We start from the raw sequence: 25,177 nt of genomic DNA on the forward strand, positions 1-25,177 counted from the left end.
CAGTGCTGTGAGGCAGAGGTGCTAACCACTAGGCCACTGTGCTGCCCAATGTTTATGTTCCTGTGTTTTCAACACTCAGTTCCACTTAACTTTTTAAAATAGTCATCACATACTTTGTCTTATTTCATTTTCATTAAAATCAGAACTGTATAGTAGAACAGAGGCATGAACAAGTGCTATTGAGGTTGAAGAGGGGGAGGGGGCAGTCACCCCTGCGCCTGTCGCCATCTTTGTCTATCTACTCACTTATCCTCCAATGCTCACCAAAGGATGGCTCCAAAGTCTTCAGCATTTACCATGCGATTAATACCTCGTTACGGTTTTCTTTCATGTTTTCTTTTTACATTGGAGAACAACTAGTCTCTGTTTTACAATTTCAGTTTATACCTCTCCCTGTCACAATTTTGCACCCCATAAGTGTCACACCCCACAAAAAGCTTTGCATCCCTGGCTGCAGCTTAACCAGGCCCTGGGTGGAAGGATATGTGGTGATGTCACAACAAGTGAAGTGGTTGCACTCAGCTTTCTGACCTGCATCAGTCACTGTCCTAAATATGTGGGATGAGCTTTAGCAGTTTGTTATGGAGTTGGTAGGAATACTTTACTTCTAATAAGAGCTCCAGAGAAATGTCAGTAAACAATATATACTACCTTTATGTTTCATGTCAGCAAAATTCAATCCAGTCCTTGAAGATACCAGAGACTTTTTCATAAAAGTACAGAAAATAGGTTTGGTTTCTTATTTTATATTTTGATGGCTGGTAAAGCATAGAAAGTTTCCTGCATTATTTAAGAGGTCTGGAATTTCTGGAAATGCTGCATCAGCCACCAGATGATTATAATTGTATTTTCAAGATGCAAAAAGAACAGATGAGTCCTGAAACTTCACAGTTTGTCTCTTTGTTTAAATGTTTTGGAATTGGTTCCATGTTTGCTTTCTATAGCTGCCTCTTGTATAACAAAACCTTTTGACACCTTAATCACTTTTTCCTAAATTATATTACATTGGATCTTGTTCCATAACACAATTTTGTTAAAAATTCGACAAACCATGCGTGAATGAGTCCAAATATTTAATGACGTAATTGCAAAACACTTTACAGAATTAATATATTACGAAATCTATTGTATATCATATTTTAGGTGTTTCATTGATTTCATTTTGTGTTGTGTAGTGTAGGAAAGTCTACAGATAATTAGGTTCTTTTTACTATTTCCATTTGGTCATGAGTCCACTAAATTAAAATGAATTTCAGCCCTTCAGCCTTTGTAAACATTGAGCCTGCTTTATTAAGGAAAGTAAGGCAAAAAAATGAGCATGTTTTCTCCTGGACAAACCATTTTACAATGCAAGGGGTGCCTCAGATTCTCCAAGCAGGGTTCTAGGCGTCAAGCATCATTGTGATTTACATGTTGGCAGGTAAAGGTTAGGAAATTAGCGTCATACTACAGGTTGAAGCCAGAAAGTGGGGACAATAAGCCCCGTCCCTGACCCACACAAAGCCCCACGCACGTTCTTGTTAAGCCCCACCCCTGTTGCTGGCCGCAACTCAGGATGTCTCGCCAAAATTGATTAATTTGACTGGCTTAATGTTACTCAACCTGTGCAATATTAGGGAGCTTGTACTTTTGTCAGCGGCGCACGCAGAGGGGGTTTCTTCTCCAGAAACCCCTCCTCTCCGCGAAGATCGGGGGCTAAACAGTGCTCCTACATAGCGGCACTGTACTGTACAGCAGCCGCGGCGCTGTCAAAGAAGCGTCCGCTGCGGTGCTATATTGTAGTACAATACAGCACCGCCGCGGACGCTTCTTTGACAGCGCCGCGGCTGCTGTACAATACAGTGCTGCCGAAATGCGCAGCAGCTCTATATTATTTTTTTTCAGGGGGGTGCGTGCTCCCCTGTTTGTATACATATATGTTTTAAGTTATATATTTCTGAAGTACAGCTTGCTATTCGCATACACAGTCCATTGTAATACTTTCAATTGCATATTTTACTCACACACTTTTGTCCTATTGTGCAATTTCATTCATCTTTGTGCTCGTGTATTATAGCCTCTACCTGAAGCCCAAGTGAAGTTGCTACACATCTGAATTGGGATCTAACTTTTTCCCAGTATCCCAGCATTTGGCAGCTTTTTTATTCACTTCATTAAACCATTTTCCTCTTTGCACACAGTAATTTCCATGCTGCTCAACCGCTGTGAAGAACTGAGTTTTCTTTTTATTGGCAGGTCTGCAGTTTGCTGAGGGGGCCGCTGTCTCTGACGGATCCTGCGCCTTTGAAAATAGCACATGTGCCTACCAATCTGCCTTTGCATTTATGCCTTGGATTGTAAACTCAGAAGGTAAAGTAAATACAGACTCTGCTTTAACTTTTATCTATATCACCATTCTTTGCAAATCATGACTAAGCATAGGGTCATTGTTGGGGAATCCTTTTAATATCCCAGACATGTTTTAGGTCAAATGCACAGACCTCAAACAGGAACACTTGGTCATTATTCAAGAGATTGAAGAACAATACGTTACTGGTCGTTATTCAGGGGATTGAAGCAATAGCAGCACAGGTAGAAGTAAACATGATTAAAGCATTACTATAGAAACAATAATTATTTTAATATGGAAAATATGCAAATCCGCAGTGTAGTACATTTTTATTTAATTATTAATAGACTGTAGACAAGATTACTGTCCTACTGACAACATAGCAGAAATGCCATCAAAATATGATCTGGTAATGAGGCCACCAACTGCTGCTCAAACATGGGATTTCCAGAGCTAAATAAAGCAGCTATTTATATATACACACACATCTATTCCCAAATGTCAGTTCCTTTGTCAGCTGTAAGTACAGTGGGTTTGTTGCCACATAATTGTAATGTTTCCAGCAGGGATCCAGACCGCACATTGCTGGCTCCATTGGAAATTGTAAATTAGATGCACGTGTATAAAACAAGTTTGTAATAACTTTGCTAAACAAATTTGTCATGTGTCCTATTCTGACATTTCATTGTTTATAGCATAAAGTTGTTCTATCACTCCTGTGCAAAATAAAATAAATATATATATAAATTAGTTTTTGTTTTTAGTGTGTCAAATACATTTTGCTAATATATATGTATTATATTATATATATTTTTCATTTCATGTTTTGCCAATATTCAGAAAATACAGACTTATTACAAAAGTTCACAAGTTATAGAATGACAAAGAGTAAAAAAAAGGCAGCACGGTGCTGTTAACATGTGTGTAGAGTTGTAACAATTTAAAGAAAATCCACAGGGAATAAATCCTACAACACGGTCGGTGCGCCTCTTTTGTGGCTCTAGTGATTAGTGAGCTGTAGTGCAGAACAATATCTAGTCATGACACAAAGGGCTAGATTTACTAAGCTGCGGGTTTGAAATAGTGGGGATGTTCCCTATAGCAACCAATCAGAATCTATCTATCATTTTGTAGAAGGTACTAAATAAATGAAAGCTAGAATCTGATTGGTTGCTATAGGCAACATCCCCACTTTTTCAAACCCGCAGTTTAGTAAATCTAGCCCGAAGTGTATATTGTGGAGTGGGGGGAAGGGCAGGGAGGAGTGAACATGGGGAGAGGGAGAGAGATGAGCCAGGGAGAGAGGGGGTGTAAACCCTAGCTTGTATGGTGTTAATCTTGCTTATTCGTTGCCCGGAATTGGGGTGCTTGAATACCATAGATACCAGACTTTGTAGAATTTTTTATTTGTAGAAGTTGCCGGATTTAAAGCGACAATGGTCAGACCCGTTGCCTGTATAATGTAATCTAGGCGGCGGGTCTGCCCATTGCTGCTTTAAAACCAGAAATCTCACTCTGGCCAGTATAACTGACGTCATTCAAGATAGAGACATTTTAGAAAGTCGAAATTGACATCTGTTGCCAATTAAGCGTGGGGGGAATGTTGTCTGCTATATGGTAAGTCCCTATTTCCTCCTTGTCGGCCTTATACTAATCAAATTTTTTGTTGCGCTAACTGTTGTCACTATTACTGCAGCCGGAAAAACGTACCCCACCCATTAAAAGGGGTTGGGGAGATATAGAATAGCACAAGACAAGAACAATGTCAGTGTCCTAACGTAGCAACCCAGCAGTCTAAACTTTTCTACTACAAATCTGAGTGTAAAGTATAAAAAGAGGTCACAATCAGGTCTTGCTCCTTAGCCCTGATTGTTGTTATAAGCAGGAGTGCTCAGTTGTGCTTTGCTTTGTGTTTTGCATCATCTCACTATGCTAGAAGCTTTTGACAATTGTGTTTCTATTGTGTGCAGTGCTGTCAGCTGTTGGGAAAGAATTCCTTACAGAATTACACTTGCTCTGTGACTCAATGACTACAGGAACTAGAAGTCACCTAGATTCATTAAGACAAAAAAAGTTTGATCCTGGACAAACCATTTTACAATGCAAGGGGTGCAAATGAGTATTTTGCATGTAAGGCAAATACTGGATGATTTTTCATGTAGCACACGAATACTTGATAGCTTAATTTTTACACTGAAATTTAAAGTTACTCTAGGACATGCCGTACCCCAACTATAAATCTGTCCCACATTTTAAATTTAACTATCCCTCCAATGCAACATGGCTTTGCCCAGGGATGTCAAGAGGAATTTGGGGCCCTGGTACATTAAATTTCTGGGCCCCCTCCACATATAGTAGGGTAAGGAATGTGTGCCGCTGCGCACAGGCGGCAGCGAAGAGGGCGTGACTACATAGTGTAGGGGTGTGGCCAACATGGGGTGTGGCTGCGCCTTTTTAGACATGACATATCTATTAGAATGGTGTTGTTCTCACCTACCTTTTATTGCAGCTTTCACATCCTGGTACTGGATTTTTTTCTGCATCCTTTAATTTTGGGACCTGTTTGGAAAGGTACATGAAATATGGAAAGCAGAGCAATAAGTCACTACAGAAAATATAGAGAATAAAGAGAGCACCCTTCTGACCACCACACAACACTGAGGGAACCCATGTGACCACCACACAATACAGGGGCACCCATGTGACTGCCACACAATACAGAAGGAACTCTTGTGGCCACCAACTCAAGTACTTAAAACCAGATCCAGATAAAATTGCGGCAATAGATCATGAGATGACGTGAAAAAATAATTTGGCATGTTGCAGGTATATTGCTTTTTGTAACGAAAGACTTTTAACAGGGATCTCAGCAGAATGAGGCATTGGAAAGTTTTTTGTTTTTTCTTTACTGGATTTCTAGCCCTATCAATCCAAGTCAAATGGATGGATTGAGAAAATCTTTAAACTTACAAGCAGAGAAGATCACTTTATCACCATAGTGGAATACACAAATACAGCTGATCGCACTGTATGCTGCCAATTACAACTAAAATGGATTCTATCCTTCACATCCCACAATGCCGTATTCATACATACACAGACAATACTATATACAAATGTGCGTGTGGTGCCACAGACTAACACATACTGCCATATATACCCACACTCACAATGCCATATATACCGATACTCACAATGCCATATACATACATAATGCATACACACACACATATACATAATTCCATATACACATATATATATTTATTTACACACACACACACACACACAATGTCAGGCTACAACACCCCCTGTCCCTTGTACTTACCTTCTGGGATACAATGGTAAAACTTAGTGCAGGAACAGAAAAGGAAACCTCATCTCCAGAGGCTAATAGCTCTGCGGTCACGCTCTAAATTGACAGGCAGCATAGTAGCAGTCTGATTTGCTGCTTGTCTCCATTAGTTCACTGACAGGGCCGTCCAGATTAGCTCCACCCCTCTCCCAATTAGCCCTGCCCCCTCCCAGGCATGTGAAAATAATAAGTTTGTGGTCTGCAGTGCAGGCCTGGGCCCGCTGGCATGGCTGGGCCACAGGTAATTAGTACCCACTCTCCCTCCCCTCTCTGTGCCCCTAGTTTTACCCAGTTGCAAAGTTACTCCTTTTGTGTTTGCTCTCCTTAATGACTCAGGCCCCTAGTATTTCCCTGACCTGATTAAAAACCCTTGACCTGGTGAATTGTGCTTTCATATGGTTATGGAACTTAGACTTCTTATAACCATATGATTTATCCATGCTACCCAAACTTAATTAAATTACGTCGCTCACTTTGGAGCTTAGATACATCTCTCAGTAGTTACGTTGGGATGATAATATAGCGCTCCCTCTTTATAGTGCCAGTTTAAAACACAGACTATAAGGTGGAAAATGGGTAGGGTGGAATTATAAATGTATACGTTAATAACAGAATTTTGATTTGTGCAGGAATGTATGTGGATTGTATAAGTTATTTTCCTGGTTATATTGCATTAATCTTTTAAAGTACACACATTTTTCTTTATAAACTAGCAGAATGCATATAATGCATTTCCACTTGCCACTGTATCTGTTATGTTTATATAAAATAACATTTTTATTGTATGCGGGGCTGGCGAAAGTTCAAATGATGCCATAGGTGGTGCCCCCACACTCTTATAGATGGCACTTCCCTGGTAGATGGTGCACCCTACCCACTGCTTCATACCTTAGTAAATGGTAAGGAATGGAAGTGACATATCCTGCTCCCTTTAGTCTGGGACTGTGGCGTTGGGCACTGACATCATAGTCCAGTCCTACTCTCCTAGTCCATCACTGACATTGGGGCGACAGCTTCACAGGTAAGAAGCTGTCAACTGCTTCTCCTCTATGTCAGACGCTGGCACTACGAGTGGGAGTGCAGTGGGGTCATTAAACACTGGATGAATGACATTATGTCACTCAATGTTTTAGACACCCCCTAGCGATTGGTGCACTAGGTGACTGTCTAGGTTCACCTAACGACAGCTCCAGTCCTGATTGTATGTCATCATTAAATTAAAAGTAGGGATGAGCGCACTCGGATTTATGAAATCCGAGCCCACCCGAACGTTGCGGATCCGAGTCGGATCCGAGACAGATCCGGGTATTGGCGCCAAATTCAAAAGTGAAACTGAGGCTCTGACTCATAATCCCGTTGTCGGATCTCGCGATACTCGGATCCTATAAATTCCCCGCTAGTCGCCGCCATCTTCACTCGGGCATTGATCAGGGTAGAGGGAGGGTGTGTTAGGTGGTCCTCTGTGCTGTTTAGTTCTGTGCTGTTTAGTTCTGTGCTGTTTAGTTCTGTGCTGTTTAGTTCTGTGCTGTTTAGTTCTGTGCTGTGCTGTGCTGTGCTGTGCTGTGCTGTGCTGTGCTGTGCTGTGTTGTGTTCTGCAGTATCAGTCCAGTGGTGCTGTGTGCTGTGCTCTGTCCTTCTGAGGTCAGTGGTGCTGCTGGGTCCTGTGCTGTGTCCTGTTCAGTCCAGTGGTGCTGTGTCCTGTGCTCTGTGCTTCTAAGGGCATAGTTATTTCCCCATTATTCCCAAGTTTTTAAAAAATAAAAAAAAATAAAAAATTTGAAATTTAAAAAAATATATATAATTATAACCAAATGTGCAAAACCAATCCAGCAGTATAAGTCCATTGGTACTGCAATATTACCAAGTTCACACATTCTGCAGTATCAGTCCAGTGGTGCTGTGTCCTGTGCTCTGTCCTGCTGAGTTCCGTAGTGCTGCTGGGTCCTGTGCCGTGTCCTGTTCAGTCCAGTGGTGCTGTGTCCTGTGCTCTGTGCTTCTAAGGGCATAGTTTTTTCCCCACTATTCCCAAGTTTTTTAAAAATTAAAAAAAAGTAAAAAAAAATAAAAAATGTAAAAAAAAAAAAAAATATATAATAATTTAAACCAAATTTGCAAAACCAATCCAGCAGTATAAGTCCATTGGTACTGCAATATTACCAAGTTCACACATTCTGCAGTATCTTGTGCTACATATAATGGAGACCAAAAATTTGGAGGATAAAGTAGGGAAAGATCAAGACCCACTTCCTCCTAATGCTGAAGCTGCTGCCACTAGTCATGACATAGACGATGAAATGCCATCAACGTCGTCTTCCAAGCCCGATGCCCAATCTCGTAGTACCGGGCATGTAAAATCCAAAAACCCCAAGTTAAGAAAAAGTAGCAAAAAGAGAAACTTTAAATCATCTGAGGAGAAACGTAAAGTTGCCAATATGCCATTTACGACACGGAGTGGCAAGGAACGGCTTAGGCCCTGGCCCGTGTTCATGACTAGTGGTTCAGCTTCACCCACGGATCTTAGCCCTCCTCCTCCTCCCCCCCCCTACAAAAAATTGAAGAGAGTTATGCTGTCAGCAACAAAACAGCAAACAACTCTGCCTTCTAAAGAGAAATTATCACAAATCCCCAAGGCGAGTCCAAGGGTGTTGGTGGTTGTCAAGCCTGACCTTCCCATCACTGTACGGGAAGAGGTGGCTCGGGAGGAGGCTATTGATGATGTAGCTGGCGCTGTGGAGGAACTTGATGATGAGGATGGTGATGTGGTTATTGTAAATGAGGCACCAGGGGGGGAAACAGCTGATGTCCATGGGATGAAAAAGCCCATCGTCATGCCTGGTCAGAAGACCAAAAAATGCACCTCTTCGGTCTGGAGTTATTTTTATCCAAATCCAGACAACCAATGTATGGCCATATGTAGCTTATGTAAAGCTCAAATAAGCAGGGGTAAGGATCTTGCCCACCTAGGAACATCCTCCCTTATACGTCACCTGAATAACCTTCATAGTTCAGTGGTTAGTTCAGGAACTGGGGCTAGGACCCTCATCGGTACAGGGACACCTAAATCCCGTGGTCCAGTTGGATACACACCAGCAACACCCTCCTCGTCAACTTCCTCCACAATCTCCATCAGATTCAGTCCTGCAGCCCAAGTCAGCAGCCAGACTGAGTCCTCCTCAATACGGGATTCATCCGAGGAATCCTGCAGCGGTACGCCTACTACTGCCACTGCTGCTGTTGCTGCTGTTAGTCGGTCATCTTCCCAGAGGGGAAGTCGTAAGACCGCTAAGTCTTTCACAAAACAATTGACCGTCCAACAGTCGTTTGCCATGACCACAAAATACGATAGTAGTCACCCTATTGCAAAGCGTATAACTGCGGCTGTAACTGCAATGTTGGTGTTAGACGTGCGCCCGGTGTCCGCCATCAGTGGAGTGGGATTTAGAGGGTTGATGGAGGTATTGTGTCCCCGGTACCAAATCCCCTCGAGATTCCACTTCACTAGGCAGGCGATACCAAAAATGTACAGAGAAGTACGATCAAGTGTCCTCAGTGCTCTTAAAAATGCGGTTGTACCCACTGTCCACTTAACCACGGACATGTGGACAAGTGGTTCTGGGCAAACGAAGGACTATATGACTGTGACAGCCCACTGGGTAGATGCATCCCCTTCCGCAGCAACAGCAACAGCTGCATCAGTAGCAGCATCTACAAAATGGCTGCTCATGCAAAGGCAGGCAACATTGTGCATTACAGGCTTTAATAAGAGGCACAACGCTGACAACATATTAGAGAAAATGAGGGAAATTATCTCCCAGTGGCTTACCCCACTTAGACTCTCATGGGGATTTGTGGTGTCAGACAATGCCAGTAACATTGTGCGGGCATTAAATATGGGCAATTTCCAGCACATCCCATGTTTTGCCCACACCATTAATTTGGTGGTGCAGCATTACCTCAAGAGTGACAGGGGTGTGCAGGAGATGCTTGCGGTGGCGCGCAAAATTGCTGGACACTTTCGGCATTCAGCCAGTGCCTACCGCAGACTAGAGGCACATCAAAAAAGCATGAACCTGCCCTGCCATCACCTCAAACAAGAGGTTGTGACGCGCTGGAACTCCACCCTCTATATGCTGCAGAGGATGGAGGAGCAGCAAAAGGCCATTCAGGCCTACACAGCCACCTACGACATAGGCAAAGGAGTGGGGATGCGCCTCAGTCAAGCGCAGTGGAGACTGATTTCCGTGTTGTGCAAGGTTCTGCAGCCATTTGAACTTGCCACACGAGAAGTCAGTTCCGACACTGCCAGCTTGAGTCAGGTCATTCCCCTGATCAGGCTGTTGCAGAAGCAGCTGGAGAAAGTGAGGGAGGAGCTGGTAAGCCATTGCGATTACACCAAGCATGTAGCTCTTGTGGATGTAGCCCTTCGTACGCTTTGCCAGGATCCGAGGGTGGTCACTCTTTTAAAGTCAGAGGAATACATTCTGGCCACCGTGCTCGATCCTCGGTTTAAAGCGTATGTTGTGTCTCTGTTTCCGGCGGACACAAGTCTACAGCGGTGCAAAGACCTGCTGGTCAGGAGATTGTCCTCTGAAGAGGACCGTGACATGCCAACAGCTCCACCCTCATTTTCTTCCACATCTTTGGCTGCGAGGAAAAAGCTCAGTTTTCCCAAAAGAGGCACTGGCGGGGATGCTGATAACATCTGGTCCGGACTGAAGGACCTGCCAACCATTGCAGACATGTCTACTCTCGCTGCATTGGATGCTGTCACAATAGAAAAAATTGTGGATGATTACTTTGCTGACACCATCCAAGTAGACATGTCAGACAGTCCATATTGTTACTGGCAGGAAAAAAAGGCAGTTTGGAAGCCCCTGTACAAACTGGCTCTATTTTACCTGAGTTGTCCCCCCTCCAGTGTGTACTCGGAAAGAGTTTTTAGTGCAGCGGGGAACCTGGTCAGTGAGCGGCGAAGGAGGTTGCTTCCTCACAACGTTGAAAAAATGATGTTTATAAAAATGAATAATCAATTCCTCAATGAAGTACAGCACTGCCCTCCAGATACTACAGAGGGACCTGTGGTTGTGGAGTCCAGCGGGGACGAATTGATAATGTGTGATGAGGAGGAAGTACACACTGTAGGGGGAGAGGAATCAGAGGTTGAGGATGAGGACGACATCTTGCCTCAGTAGAGCCTGTTTAGTCTGTACAGGGAGAGATGAATAGCTTTTTTGGTGTGGGGGCCCAAACAAACCAATCATTTCAGCCAAAGTTGTTTGGTAGGCCCTGTCGCTGAAATGATTGGTTTGTTAAAGTGTGCATGTCCTATTTCAACAACATAAGGGTGGGTGTGAGGGCCCAAGGACAATTCCATCTTGGAACTTTTTTTTTTGCATTATATGACCAAGCAACAGTCGTTTGCCATGTTCAAAAAGTAAAACCAAATGTAAAAAAATTCAAGAAATTAAACCAAAAGTAAAATGCCGTGTCATAATTTAAAACAAGAGGTATTGACGTGCTCTAAAACTACTGTATTGTTGTTTATATTTTATAAACACTACACTTGAAAGCTTGAGTCTTTCAATAGAAAAGTAACTGTCCATTGCACGAATATTTGCAACAGGGACAATTTTAGGGTTAAGAAAGTCAACTAATAATAACACTTCGACGCTGTGTGTCTTTATAAACACTACACTTGGAAGTTGGAGGAGGTATTGTGGCCCCGGCACCAAATTTACTACCGGGGCCACTCCACTGTGCAGTCCATATTTAGGTGTATCAGATATTAAACAACGGTGACAGTTGATGCCCAATTTTTTAATTATATTGTGGCCTCAGTACCAAATTGTGAACCGGGGCCACCCCACTACGCAGTCCAGATACTTGTTTGGTGGAATTCAGACCAGTTGAGGGTTTTATTATTATATTGTGTGGACCACTCTATCTATACCACACTACAACTCTATACCACTCTATTTCCTACTTTAATTCTATTTCATACTTTAATTCTATTTCCTACTTTAATTCTATTACTAATTAATTACCATAAAGAGGAACAAAATAAACCAATTTTACCAAAAGTATAATATGACTTAGACTTACAAACACTACACTTTAAAGATCGTGCCTTTAAATGAAAAAGTCAGTCTTCATTGCACGACTATGTGCAACAGGGACATTTTTTTGGGTTTACAAAGTCAAACAATAACACTTCGACCCTGTCTGTCTGGGGTCTCTCAATGACGAATTGTCTGTACCATGTTTGGAGGAGGTATTGTGGCCCCGGTATCAAATTGGGTACCGGGGCCACCCCACTATGCAGTCCAGATACTTGTTTGGTGGAATTCAGACACGTGGAGGGTTTTTTAATTATATTGTGGCCTCGGTACCAAATTGTGTACCGGGGCCACCACACTACGCAGTCAAGATAGATAGATGCGTATTGCGTATCATAGATAAAGTACATTCAGTGGTGTGGGGCAAATTGAAAAATATTCAAAATGCACTGACATTATCAAAAACAAGAGGTTGTCACACGCTAAAACTCCAACATGTATATGATGGAGAGGATGGAGGAGCAGCCGTATGTGTAGTGTAATGCAGATCTGTTGAAGGTTTTTTATATATTTTATTGTGGTGCCCAGTGCCCACTCCTCTACGCAGTCCAGGTACAATTATTGGTGCGAATCATAAAAGTTCAGGGTTTTTAAGATATTGTGGTGACCCACTCCTCTACGCAGTCCAGGTACAATTATTGGTGCGAATCATAAAAGTTCAGGGTTTTTAATATATTGTGGTGACCCACTCCTCTACGCAGTCCAGGTACAATTATTGGTGCGAATCATAAAAGTTCAGGGATTTTAAGATATTGTGGTGACCCACTCCTCTACGCAGTCCAGGTACAATTATTGGTGCGAATCATAAAAGTTCAGGGTTTTTAAGATATTGTGGTGACCCACTCCTCTACGCAGTCCAGGTACAATTATTGGTGCGAATCATAAAAGTTCAGGGTTTTTAAGATATTGTGGTGACCCACTCCTCTACGCAGTCCAGGTACAATTATTGGTGCGAATCATAAAAGTTCAGGGTTTTTAATATATATTGTGGTGACCCACTCCTCTACGCAGTCCAGGTACAATTATTGGTGCGAATCATAAAAGTTCAGGGTTTATAATATATTGTGGTGACCCACTCCTCTACGCAGTCCAGAAAGATACCTTGTTGCAACGTTTTGGACTAATAACTATATTGTGAGGTGTTCAGAATACACTGTAAATTAGTGGAAATGCTTGTTATTGAATGTTATTGAGGTTAATAATAGCCTAGGAGTGAAAATAAGCCCAAAAACTTGATTTTTAAACTTTTTATGTTTTTTTCAAAAAAAATCCGAATCCAATACCTTAAATCCGAACCGAGACCTTTCGTCAAGTGTTTTGCGAGACAAATCCGAACCTCAAAAATAACGAAAATCCGGATCCAAAACACAAAACACGAGACCTCAAAAGTCGCCAGTGCACATCCCTAATTAAAAGTAACTTAAAAATGAATGAAAACCATTATGGAACTGATTTCTTGTAATGTTAGTCTGCTGGAATTTGAGGGAACAGAGATTCAACGCTGCCTCTCTAGGATACTGCAGGCTTCCCAATATTAAGTTGTCTCCATATTTGTTGCTCCATCCTAGTGAGTGAGTCTATTCTATTTTTACTATGTAGGATAATTCACATTATACCCCGACAGTAGTTATATTGTTGTGTCAGTAAAATTTAAGGGGGTAGATTTACTAAACTTCGGGTTTAAAAAAGTGCATATGTTGCCTACAGCAACCAATCGGATTCTAGCTTCCATTTATTTAGTATATTCTACAAAATAACAGCTAGAATCTGGTTGCTATAGGCAACATCTGCACTTTTTTAAACCTGCAGTTTAGTAAATATACCCAGGAGAGCAGTCTATTCTCTCGCATCCTGCCCAATTCCTAGTGAAATGGACAGTATGGGAGCCTCCATGATGCAATTTGCAGTGAATTGCGTTTCTTTGTCCCCGCCAAAATGGTGCCCTGCTCCCCTCCGCCCTCACACTTCACCTCACCTCCAGGAAAGAGTATAAAAAGTTGGTAAGTATGGATGGTAGTCTGATCAGAAGAAACCAGTCCAACATGGCTAACGGGGACTTGCTTCCCCCCCGATAGTAATGATGGGATCTTGAAGAAAAAAAAACTTAGTTGTGTCCTGTGTGAGGAATATTAAATTGTAAAATTGTGGTAGAACAAAAACAAGTCTAGACGTAGGATTCATCTATTTGGTACCCTGTGCATTTTTTGGCAAGTTTGTTTCAGTGGTCTTTTTTTTTTCAGTTTTGCGGCCTTACAATACATCTAAGCAGCTGCAGACAGCAGTCAGCACTTGTGTATTTGTGCATCCTGTATACTGTGTCGAATGAGGTGTAATAACATCTTGGTAAGATAAACAGAGATATTTGTGATAGATTTTGTATACAGTATACAACTGTAGTTACTGTATTTGACTGCCAAGTTTTTTTCCACTCTAATGTTTGACTAATCCTTGTTAAATGTACACACATACAGAAGTAAGCAGTGTATATAGTGGGTACCAATATATAATCTGAATACATAAATATTGCTGGTAGTATTTTTTTTGTGCTGTCTTATATAGTATCTCTGTGGAAAATTCTTGTCCATTGCAAATAAGTACTGTAGTCAAACTTTATTTCTAGTCGTATTATTTGTTTTTGTTATGTTTCTTTATAACTCAAGAATGCATTACATGTACCTGCATTTCCACAGCAGATACAAGTTAAACAAAAAACCTTGCAGGTAGAGATACATGCAAATAGCCTCCTTTCTAACTCCGCATGGATAATTTATTGGAATCAGTGGTTGAAGTCGAAATTTAGAAGTGGCAGTTTGGAAATTTAGAAGTGATGGTATGGATAGTGTAATGGATTTGTAAAGGTAATGGAATGTAATAGTTTTACAATCAGAGCAGTAGGAGAAGTGGCAGTAGGGCATACCACTGTATACCTGTCCACTTTAACCACTGATTGAATAACAATTGTTTTTTTACAGAACAAGTGAAAAATGCAGAAATATAGTTCCAACATGTAGGGGGGTACTCAATTGTTCTGAAATCCCGCCGTGTAAAAACTACTACCGTTATTATGGCAGTAGTTAGCTGGATTTCAGCTCGCGGCTCAGGGAGCTGCGATCTGAAATCCAGCGAGAAAATTACCGTCGGTAACGGTTTTTCTGCGCACTATTACCGTAATAATGGTAATAGTGCGCGGACCGCAGGATTTTCAGCGTTTTCGCCGACAATTGAATACCCCCCTGTAGATTGTTGTATCAATCATAGTAGATTGAAACAAATTTAGATATTGATTCTTGGGGGCATATTCAATTGTTGGCGTTATAGCCAAAATTCTCGTGGCGCACGCATTATTACCGTCATTACGGTAATAATGTGCGTAAATGCCGTTATTACGGTAGTTTCTCGCTGGATTTCAGGTCGCGGCTCAGGGAGCTTCGAGCTGAAATCTGACTAGGAATTACCGTAATAACGGTAATACTTTTCCCGGCGGAAAAAGTTAACAATTGAATATGCCCCTTGGTTTGCTAATATAGATATAGGGAGTACTTGGATAGCTTAAATGAGATCTCCACCTCAAATAATCCACGTTTTTCATTGCCCCATCCCAAACATCCTACCCTCATCTGCATGTGCTCTTAATGTATTTGGCAGGTTAAACAGCCTGGAATAATATGAATCTGACAGTCAAAGGTACTGGTTTAATCTGATTGGACTTGTCCCAACTCCAAATAATACTGTGGTGGAAATGTTGGTCCTAGGTGCATATCAAACACATTTGATATATATATTTACTAATCTTTGTATGTTTTCCAATGTGTTGAATTAAGGAAACACATGGAAATATAACAAATACCATTCTGAAAAACGCTAATTCAATGGACAGAATACAAATAAAGCAGCTGGATATTGTAAAAGGAATGACAACGATTGTAAAATTATTCATATTTATTTATTTAATTTCTTTACATATGCAGGGCCAGCATTACCATTAGGCAAACTTGGGCAGCTGCCCAGGCTGTTAATGGTTTGGAGGCACCTAAAACACTGAGCGGCATAATGTCACTCATTCAGTGCCTCAGCGGCACACACAGCCCTGTATGTTATAGAATATGCAATCAAAATATATTGTTATTATATTCTATTTTGTTACGTTATAATGAGCTAATTAGCTTGTGTGATTGTGATTGATCTAAATAAATTACTTGATGTGATCTATAATACCCAGCTAAGCATTTGTGTTTGTATTTCTATAAAACACAAACTACATTTTGTGCTTATAAAGTACCATTGCTTCCACATAAATGTAATATTATTTTACTCTACTTTAGAGTTTAATTTTCTGGAGAGTCCAGTGTGTTGTGTTAAATCTAGGAAAATGTCCCTGTTAAGTGCCAAGTTCTCCATGACTCACACTCAGAGATCTTACACCTCAGACTAAGGATGGAGTATAAAACTGAAGACATGTACAGCATATTATTTTTTTATTTTTTTTTAAAGATTTTATTTTTGCAAGGGTCAACCAAAAGTAACATTCTATACAGCACTGTGTTAAAAAAAACATCTGAAAAATACAAATGCATTAAAACATACAGCGTCTTGTTAGAAAAGAGTATTAATAAGGATGTTGACCCAATTTTTTCAAGAAAGCAACTATTTTAGAAAGAGAAATAAGACTGAGAAGAGTAAAAGGGGTGGGGGGGGGGGGTGGCGGCGTGGTGGGCCGCCTAAGAGTAAGATGGAGGAAAGAGTGTGGTGGAATATGGAAGAAGAAAAAGGAAGAGATGGGAAGGATGGAACAGGGAAGGGAAGAAAGGATCCAGATGGAGTGATGCTGTAGAATCACATGACAAAAGGGGTTTGGATTTGGAAGTATGAGGTCCACGGCGCCCAAACCTTAGTGAATGACTTAGAGGTATTACAGATTATGCATGTCATGTATTCCATCTGATAAACGTACCAAATCCTACTGATAATCGTATGTAGGGTTGGAGCATTGGGCTGCTTCCAGTCCGTAGCAATCTGGCATAGGGCAGCGGATATTATATGGCGAAACATTTTCATTTGATGTTTAGTGGCCGATGGAATCCCGAGAGGGAGAAGGAAAAACCTGGGAGAAAACGGGATGTCAATATGCAGTAGCTGTGAGGCGAAGTCCCGAAGTTCCGTCCAAAATGGGGCAAGTCTGGGACACTGCCACCAGATATGGAGGAAGGACCCCTCTGCGCCACAACCTCTCCAACATGTGCTAGATGAATCTGGGAAGATTTTTTGTAGTTTGGTTGGAACCAAATACCAGCGATAAAGTAGTTTATAAGCATTTTCTTTTAATTTAACACAAATTGAACTGGAAGCTGTGTTAGTTCTAATTTCCTCCCAGTCTTCATTGTCTAGCGTTTCCCCCAGGTCTCTCTCCCAACCCCTCTCATGAGAATCTCGGTTGTTGGAATCAGGGACTTTAATTTCCCAGTATAGTAAGCAAATGAGACCTTTAGTAGAAGATCGCCGGAGCGAAAGCGCTTCGAAAAAGGTCAACGGTCTACGACCTAGAGTTAATTTGTTGGTAGAATGAAAATTTCTTACTTGTAGGTATTGAAAGAAATATGTGTTTGGGGTATTAAGTTTTGTTTTTAAATCATCAAATGAAGAAAATGAAGTGTCTTTGGTGATATCGTTGAGATAGCGTATGTCTTTTCACAGCATATTATTTTTAACTGTATTGTATTATGACTAAATTCTAATTTTAACAATGGATTGGGTATACTGTCAAGAAATCACCAGTAATTTAGCATCAACTTTATTTATATAAAATTTTAGATGAGTGCAATTTTAAAAATTCATGTGTAATGCACATTTATTAGACAGAAACTGTGTGGAATCCCCCGATTATTTCTACTCTATTCTCCCCCATCACATCTTGAGCAGAATTATTTAGCACTGTTGTCAACTCAACTCTATTTATAGATGATACATTCCATAGAATTCAAATTTACAAACATAGCACAGAACGTCCTGCATATCTCACTATGGGCCTGATTCAGAGTGAGACCTACGCCCATTTGGGCAGCAAATCTTCACATTTTTTTACGTTGCCCATGCTCCGAATGTGACTGTCCGCAACCACAGCTATTCAGACCTGCGACTTATTGGCACTTATAACTCCTTATGCCTGACGTGACAGGAGGGAAGGTAACAATATACAGTAGGGACGTGTCAGAGCATTTATGTACAGATTCAGACTGGGATGTAGTCAGTTACAACTGAAAAAGTGTTTTTATTTGCGGCCAGGTGTAAGTAGTGGATAAGGATGATGATGAACGCCTGAACTTGCAAACTGCTTTTAATTAGTTGTTTGAAAATGATTCACAGACACTTATTGAGACTTTAACAGACACTCAGTGATGGATTAGGATTTGCAGAGCATGTTGTAGTAAGGATTTTTTTTAAAAAAAAACGCATGTCAGGAAGTTTTTCCTACTGTATTAACTAGGATACTCAAGTTTAAATGATGTTGTCAAGCCGACGCATCTGCTAATCATTCAGACCTGGAAGCGTCTGCAGCTCTGAATAAGGCGTACTTGCACATAATCAGTCTCAAGGTACACTTATGCTTGTGTACTCTGAATCAGGCCCTATGGGGGAAATTCAATTAGCCGCGATGACTGCGCACTTTTTCAGTTACTGCGGTAGAAATCTCTGCTCGTTTTTCCTTGCACCCCTAAGGGACACAAGGAAAATTGAGCTGCGATTTCTATCAAAATCTCTGCCACAAAGTGTCTTTGCAGATAATTGAATTCCCCCCCATGTGTTTATATACAATATGCCCCAATCAGTCCAACTCCTCCCTTCAGAACATGTAATTACTAATAAATATTGAATATATTAGTTTATTAATTCAGCAAATTTCCACTATGTGAATAAACTAATTTAATCTGCTAATTTACAATGTTGCTAATTAACTTTACATGCAGTTGAAGAAGGTGATTTGACACCCAACACTCTTGCTCACAGTCTATTCTACTGTAGAGTCTGATGTGCATAAATCAAGTCTAACAGGAACGGAATAGTAGGGAACCTGTGCTGACTTAATGCAGTCTTTGCATAGAAGTACTTCTATGGAGTATGTTCAGTGCTAGAAGAATGCTCCAAGCCTGACTGCCTGCCTGCAAAGCAGCTGTTTCCTCTGCTTGCACCCAGTTCCGTAATCATTCTGGATCACGCAGACATCCATATAACTCTTGTGGACTTTGGAAAGTGATGCCATATTTCACTTTTTCATCACATTTTGAAAGTCTAGATTTGCATTTTAATATTTTAGAATAAGTGTGAGTGGCAAAAAAAGAAATTAAATAAAAAAATACAATATAGCAGATAAATGATTTGTATGCTTTCCTATTGTGGTAGAAAATGTGTGATTCATTTTAACTTTTTTGTTGTCATTATTTACAAACTGAGAGAGAGTGCAGATTTCACTGTGTGCAACGTGACACAAGAGAGCTCAGACCAAATACTAGTTTAGTTTTATCAAACTTGTATACATTTGTATTCTTTTTCTTAAGGCTAAACTAATAATTGGACCTGTAATTGTAACAGAGCCTTCCAGTTTAATTGGCACATGTTCTTGTTGACAAAATGTTTGTGTTTAAGCTTCTCAACTACAGCTTCTTAAATTCCATGTTTTTCCATTATGTGGACGTACACTTGGCATATCCATTGACAGGTTTACAAACTGAATTATTTGAGACATAAAATGTCCATGAATTGAAAAAAAATATTGCAAATATGTTCTCTCTCTTGACAAGCTGTTGTCCACATGTCCAATAATATACCTCCTGCGTAAATGGAAACAAATGGCCACAAACAGATGAGCTTCGGCATCACGATTCTTGACTTCACATTCATTGTTACTTCTAAATGCAAAGCAAATCATAAAGAATCATTTCTAAGTCTGCGCAGAGAGATAGAGTCATGTCCATTGCTTAAATAATATTAAAAAAAAAAAATTCTGATGTTGAGCTGGGGTGTTTTCAGAGACGTAAAACTTGGGCATGACTTAAAATGCGCACTACTGGGCTATATTTATAATGTAACCATGGTATCCACGATTGAAAAACAAAAATACTGCCTGATCCTGGGATGCATAGAAGCTGCTTTGGGTAGACATATAGGAGAGTGATTTTTATCTGGCTTTCCCATCAACTATACTCTGCCGCAATCCTCAACATAGACCCACTGAAGCTGAATTGCTTCTCCCTCTAGCTTTTGACAATCTGGACCCACACTTCTAACATATGATCTAATACCCAATTCACGACACATGACCCCAATTTGGAACAAACTCAGTTTCCACCATTGCTGAATCCTCTGAATTTTCTTGATTGGGTCCAACAAGATATTAGATTTCTCTCTGACCCGGCTCCTTTATGATCCTTATCGTCTATGAAGGACATCTAGTCGAGATTTTATATGCCCAATTCCTTATAAATATGTACATCAATCTTCTGCTCTCATGTTCTTCTCCCAGTTAGCATCAATCTATTTACAAAGGTCTTCCCCTAGAGGTCTCATATCCACCATATATCGCCTGATGCTAAAACACAACCATCCACCTAAAGATCCACATGAGCTCGGGAGGGAGGAGGACATGAGGGAAAGCCTTGACCAGGAAGTTTGGAAAGAGAGAGTTAACCTTTCCAAAGTCTCCATCTGCATTAGAATTAGTGAGAATGGCCACCAAATCTTTTACCACTGGTACTTAGTACCTAAAAGGCTGCACACTATCTTACCAGATACTTCTCCTCTCTGCTGGCATCGTTATGGATACAAAGGACTTCTGTTTAATATATTGTAGCTGAAAATAACCTTCTTATGGATAGAAATCCACCATCTAATTGAAAGCACTACTGGAGTTCACCTGTCCGACACTCCGTCTTATTCTCTAATACCTCGTAACATTGCTTATATTTCTAATCACACAAAGAGACAAATTACACACATCTTGAGTGCTACACAATGTCAGATTGCTTTATTGGAATAATCCAGAACCTCCCCCCTTACTTTCTATTTTTAACAGAACTTAGCAGGTTTATTGTATGGAATATATCTCAAGTGTTTTTCATAATTTGCCACACAAATTCTCATCCACCTGGAATCCGTGGACAGAATACTTTGAGGCCACTTACCCAATACAAAATTAAAATTTTCTCTTTTAGCATAATTCTATTATGTCATATGGTGACACCTGTAGCATCTCTCCCTCTTGTGATCTAACAGAATTAAAGTATAATAAGCTTGCTAATTGTATCTAACATCATCATCATCATCATCAACATTTATTTATATAGCGCCAGCAAATTCCGTAGAGCTTTACAATTGGGAACAAACATTAATAAGACAATACTGGGTAATACATACAGACAGAGAGGTAAGAGAACCCTGCTCGAAAGCTTACAATCTATAGGACAATGGGAGTTAGAAACACAAGGGCATGTGCTACATCATATTGCACAATGGACCAGCCAGACTGCAAAGGTAAAAGTACTGAGTGGGCTGTGTGTGTTGCAATGTTGGTCAGAAGGTTGTTGTCTTGCGTTAGCAGTGTAGAGGATGGCAATAGGGTAATCTAGGGAAATTAAGATGATGGTTGAGGAATATCATAACCTTGTCTGAAGAGGTGGGTTTTCAGTGAACGCTTGAAGGTTTGAAGACTAGAGGAAAGTCTTACTGTGCGAGGGAGGGAATTCCACAAAGTAGGTGCAGCCCGGAAAAAATCCTGTAACCGAGAATGGGAGGATGTGATGAGAGTGGAGGAGAGACGTAGATCTTGTGCAGAACGGAGGTGTCGAGTAGAGAGATATTTCGAGACAAGTGAGGAAATGTATGTCGGTGCAATTTTGTTGATGGCCTTGTATGTTAGTAGAAGAATTTTATATTGGATTCGTTGAAATACAGGCAGCCAATGTAGAGACTGACAGAGTGGCTCAGCAGAGGAATAACGGTTTGCAAGGAAAATCAGTCTAGCCGCTGCATGCAAAATAGATTGTAGGGGTTCAAGTCTGACTTTGGGAAGACCAGTAAGGAGGGAATTGCAATAGTCGATGCGGGAGATGATGAGTGCATGAATTAATGTTTTTGCGGTGTCTTGTGTCAGATATGTGCCTATTCTGGAAATGTTCTTTAGGTGTATGTAACATGATTTAGATATAGAGTTGATGTGGGGAATAAACGACTGTTGTGAATCAAGGATTTTACCTAGGCAACGAGCTTGCGGGGTGGGATTTATGGTCATGTTATCGACAGAAATAGAAATGTCAGGCAGGAAGCTTCTGTTCTTGGGTGGGAATATTATTAATTCAGTTTTTGAAAGATTGAGTTTGAGTTGGCGAGAAGACATCCAAGATGAAATGGCAGAAAGACAGTCAGTAACGCGAGACAACACAGATGGTGAAAGATCAGGAGAGGATAGATAAATTTGTGTATCATCCGCATAGAGATGATACTGAAATCCAAAGGAGCTTATTAGTTTTCCAAGAGAAGTGGTGTAGATAGAGAATAGCAGAGGACCTAGGACTGAGCCTTGTGGAACTCCAACCGATAAAGGAAGCGAAGCAGAGGTGGATCCAGAGAAATTAACACTGAAAGAGCGATTAGATAGGTAGGATGAGAACCAGGATAGGACAGTGCCTTCAAGACCTAGGGATTGCAGCGTTTGTATGAGGAGAGAGTGGTCAACAGTGTCAAATGCAGCAGAGAGATCCAGGAGAATTAGAAGAGAGTATTGGTTATTATTTTTTGCAGTGATCAAATCATTGACAACTTTGGTCAGCGCAGTTTCTGTGGAGTGTTGAGAGCGAAAGCCTGACTGAAGATGATCCAATAAGTTGTTTGCTGTAAGAAAGTGTGTGAGGCGTGTGTAGGCAATTCTCTCGAGAAGCTTGGAGGGGCATGGGAGCTGGAAGATGGGGCGGTAATTTATGAGAGCGTTAGGGTCAGAATTCTGTTTTTTTAAAATGGGAGTAATCACTGCATGCTTGAATATAGATGGAAAAATACCAGTAGAAAGAGATAGATTACAGATTTTAGTTAGAGGGGGAATGAGCACAGGAGACAGGGACATACCCATTTGTGAGGGAATGGGATCAAGAGGACAGGAGGTAGAGTAGGAAGATGAGAAGAGAGTAGAAACTTCCTCTTCATTTGTGGGATCAAATGAAGAGAGAGTGTCAGAGGGTGCTACAAAGGAATTGAGCAGATTGCTTGTCAAGGGAGATACCATTTCAAGCCTGATCTTATCTATTTTGTCCTTGAAATAGGAAGCGAGATCCTGTGCACTGATGTTAGTTGGAGGATTTGGGGCGGGAGGATTCAGAAGAGAGTTAAATGTGTTAAAGAGGCGTTTGGGGTTAGAAGCCTGAGCGTAGATGAGAGATCGGTAGTATGCTTGTTTAGCAGTGTCCAGAGCATTTCTGTAGGAGTGGTAGATATCAGTATATGTAAAGAAATCATTAGAGGCACAAGATTTACGCCAGTGACGTTCTGCTTTACGAGAAAGTTTTTGTAGAGTTCGTGTTACTGTAGTGTGCCACTGTTGGCAACGAATTCTACGCGAAGTATGTAGTGTCGCTGGAGCCACTTGATCCAGAGCAGTTGCTAGGGTTTGATGAAAATGGGGTACTGCCCGATCAGGGGAGGAGAATGTAGAAATTGGGGAGAGAAGGTGTTGGAGAGAGGTGGAAAACTGTTGAAGATCAATAGCGTTGATATTTCTGCGGGTACGAGGAGGCTTGAAAGAGTTTGACACCAGGGAGGGTAAAGAACTGGGGGTGAGCGCGTAGCTAATAAGGTGATGATCCGAGAGGGGGAAAGGAGTGTTAAGGAAATTAGAAACTGAGCATAGTCTAGAGAAAACAAGATCAAGACAGTGGCCATCCTGATGAGTAGCAGATTCAATCCACTGGGAGAGGTCAAGTGAGGAGGTTAGAGAGAGTAGTTTGGAAGCAGCATTGGAATGTGGATTAGAAATAGGGATGTTGAAATCACCCATGATGATGGTGGGGATATCAGTAGATAAGAAGTGAGGGAGCCATGCAGAGAAGTGTTCAAGAAATTGTTGGTGTGGACCAGGGGGGCGATAGATGACAGCAACACGCATAGAGAATGGGTTAACAATCCTAATAGCATGTACTTCAAAAGATGTGAATGTGAGTGAAGGGATACTTGGGAGAACTGTGAATGTGCACTGTGGGGAGAGAAGTAGTCCAACCCCCCCTCCTTGTCTGCCTCCTGGTCTGGGGGTGTGGGTAAAATGGAGATCACCATGTGAAAGGGCTGCAGGTGAGGCAGTGTCTGAATGCGTGAGCCATGTTTCTGTTATTGCTAGAAGGTTGAGGTTGTATGAGAGGAAGAGATCATGTACGGAGGTAAGTTTGTTACAAACAGAGCGTGCATTCCAAAGGGCACATCTAAAGGACTTTGGAAGAGAGGGGAGACAGGTGATGTGTTTGAGGTTTGCCAGATTTCTGTAGTGTTCAGATATATGTGTGTGGGAGAAGTGAGGGGGACCTGGATTAGGTGATATATCACCAGCTAATAGAAGCAGGGAGGAAGAAAGGTAGGAAAGATGATTGTAAGATGTCTGTCCTTTTAGTTTCTGGCGGCAGGATGAGGCTGTTAAAGTTATTGCATTTAAATAGCAAAAGAGTTCATGAGTGTTAACTAGAGGTGAGTGAAGTAATGAAGGGGCAATGTGGACAGAGGTGTGTGTTGCAGGATGGGTGAGGGATAATATAGTCCTAAAGATAATGCCATGAAAAGAGAGAAAGAAAAATATTTTGGCAAGCATTGGGACTAGTAGTCAAATAGCAAAAATGAGGAATTAAAGGAATTGCCTAATTGTAATGTCCAGTGTAATCAGATAAGTAGTGTAGAGCTAGGCTGCAGCAAATGTAGTGTATTCCTGGATTTCTGGATAGTATAAAGTAATGATGTGGGGAGTCATGTGGGGGAGTGGGTGGAAGTGTTGAATGGAGAGTAATAAAGAGCAGGTAATTGAGTAGCTGAGATGTTGCAGACTCATGAGAGAGGAGATTGGTTGAAAGACAGTATAATTTCTTCCTACTTGTAAAGGGAGACAGAGCTTAAATTGAATTGAAGTACAGTGGTGAGATAGGGGACTGAAATAACTATAGCATGGGTAGGGAGTGGTTGAGCAAGTAGTACAGGAGTCTGATTAAACAGAGTGGATTTTGCATTGAAAACAAACTGACAAATAAAACAAACTTTCATGTGATGAGAGGAAAATGAGATCAGAGTCCAAAACAGTCCTCATGTTGCATGTAGCTTGTAGCCAGAGTGAGTTGAAAACATCAGAGGTAGAATATGGAATTTCAG

The 25,177-nt window shown here is 41.1% G+C and overlaps 1 protein-coding gene across 2 annotated transcripts in view; it reads left to right on the forward strand.

The window, feature by feature from the left end:
• Positions 1-25,177, forward strand: part of MAMDC2 (MAM domain containing 2) — a 104,764-nt gene that overhangs the window by 4,234 nt on the left and 75,353 nt on the right. For both annotated transcript variants that reach the window (XM_075210965.1, XM_075210964.1), the window contains exon 2: positions 2,236-2,349. In XM_075210965.1, the coding sequence (XP_075067066.1) occupies positions 2,236-2,349 (114 nt within the window). The remainder of the gene's footprint in view (positions 1-2,235; positions 2,350-25,177) is intronic.

This window comes from Mixophyes fleayi, chromosome 1 (assembly GCF_038048845.1).
Source record: "Mixophyes fleayi isolate aMixFle1 chromosome 1, aMixFle1.hap1, whole genome shotgun sequence".
Lineage (NCBI taxonomy): Eukaryota > Metazoa > Chordata > Amphibia > Anura > Limnodynastidae > Mixophyes > Mixophyes fleayi.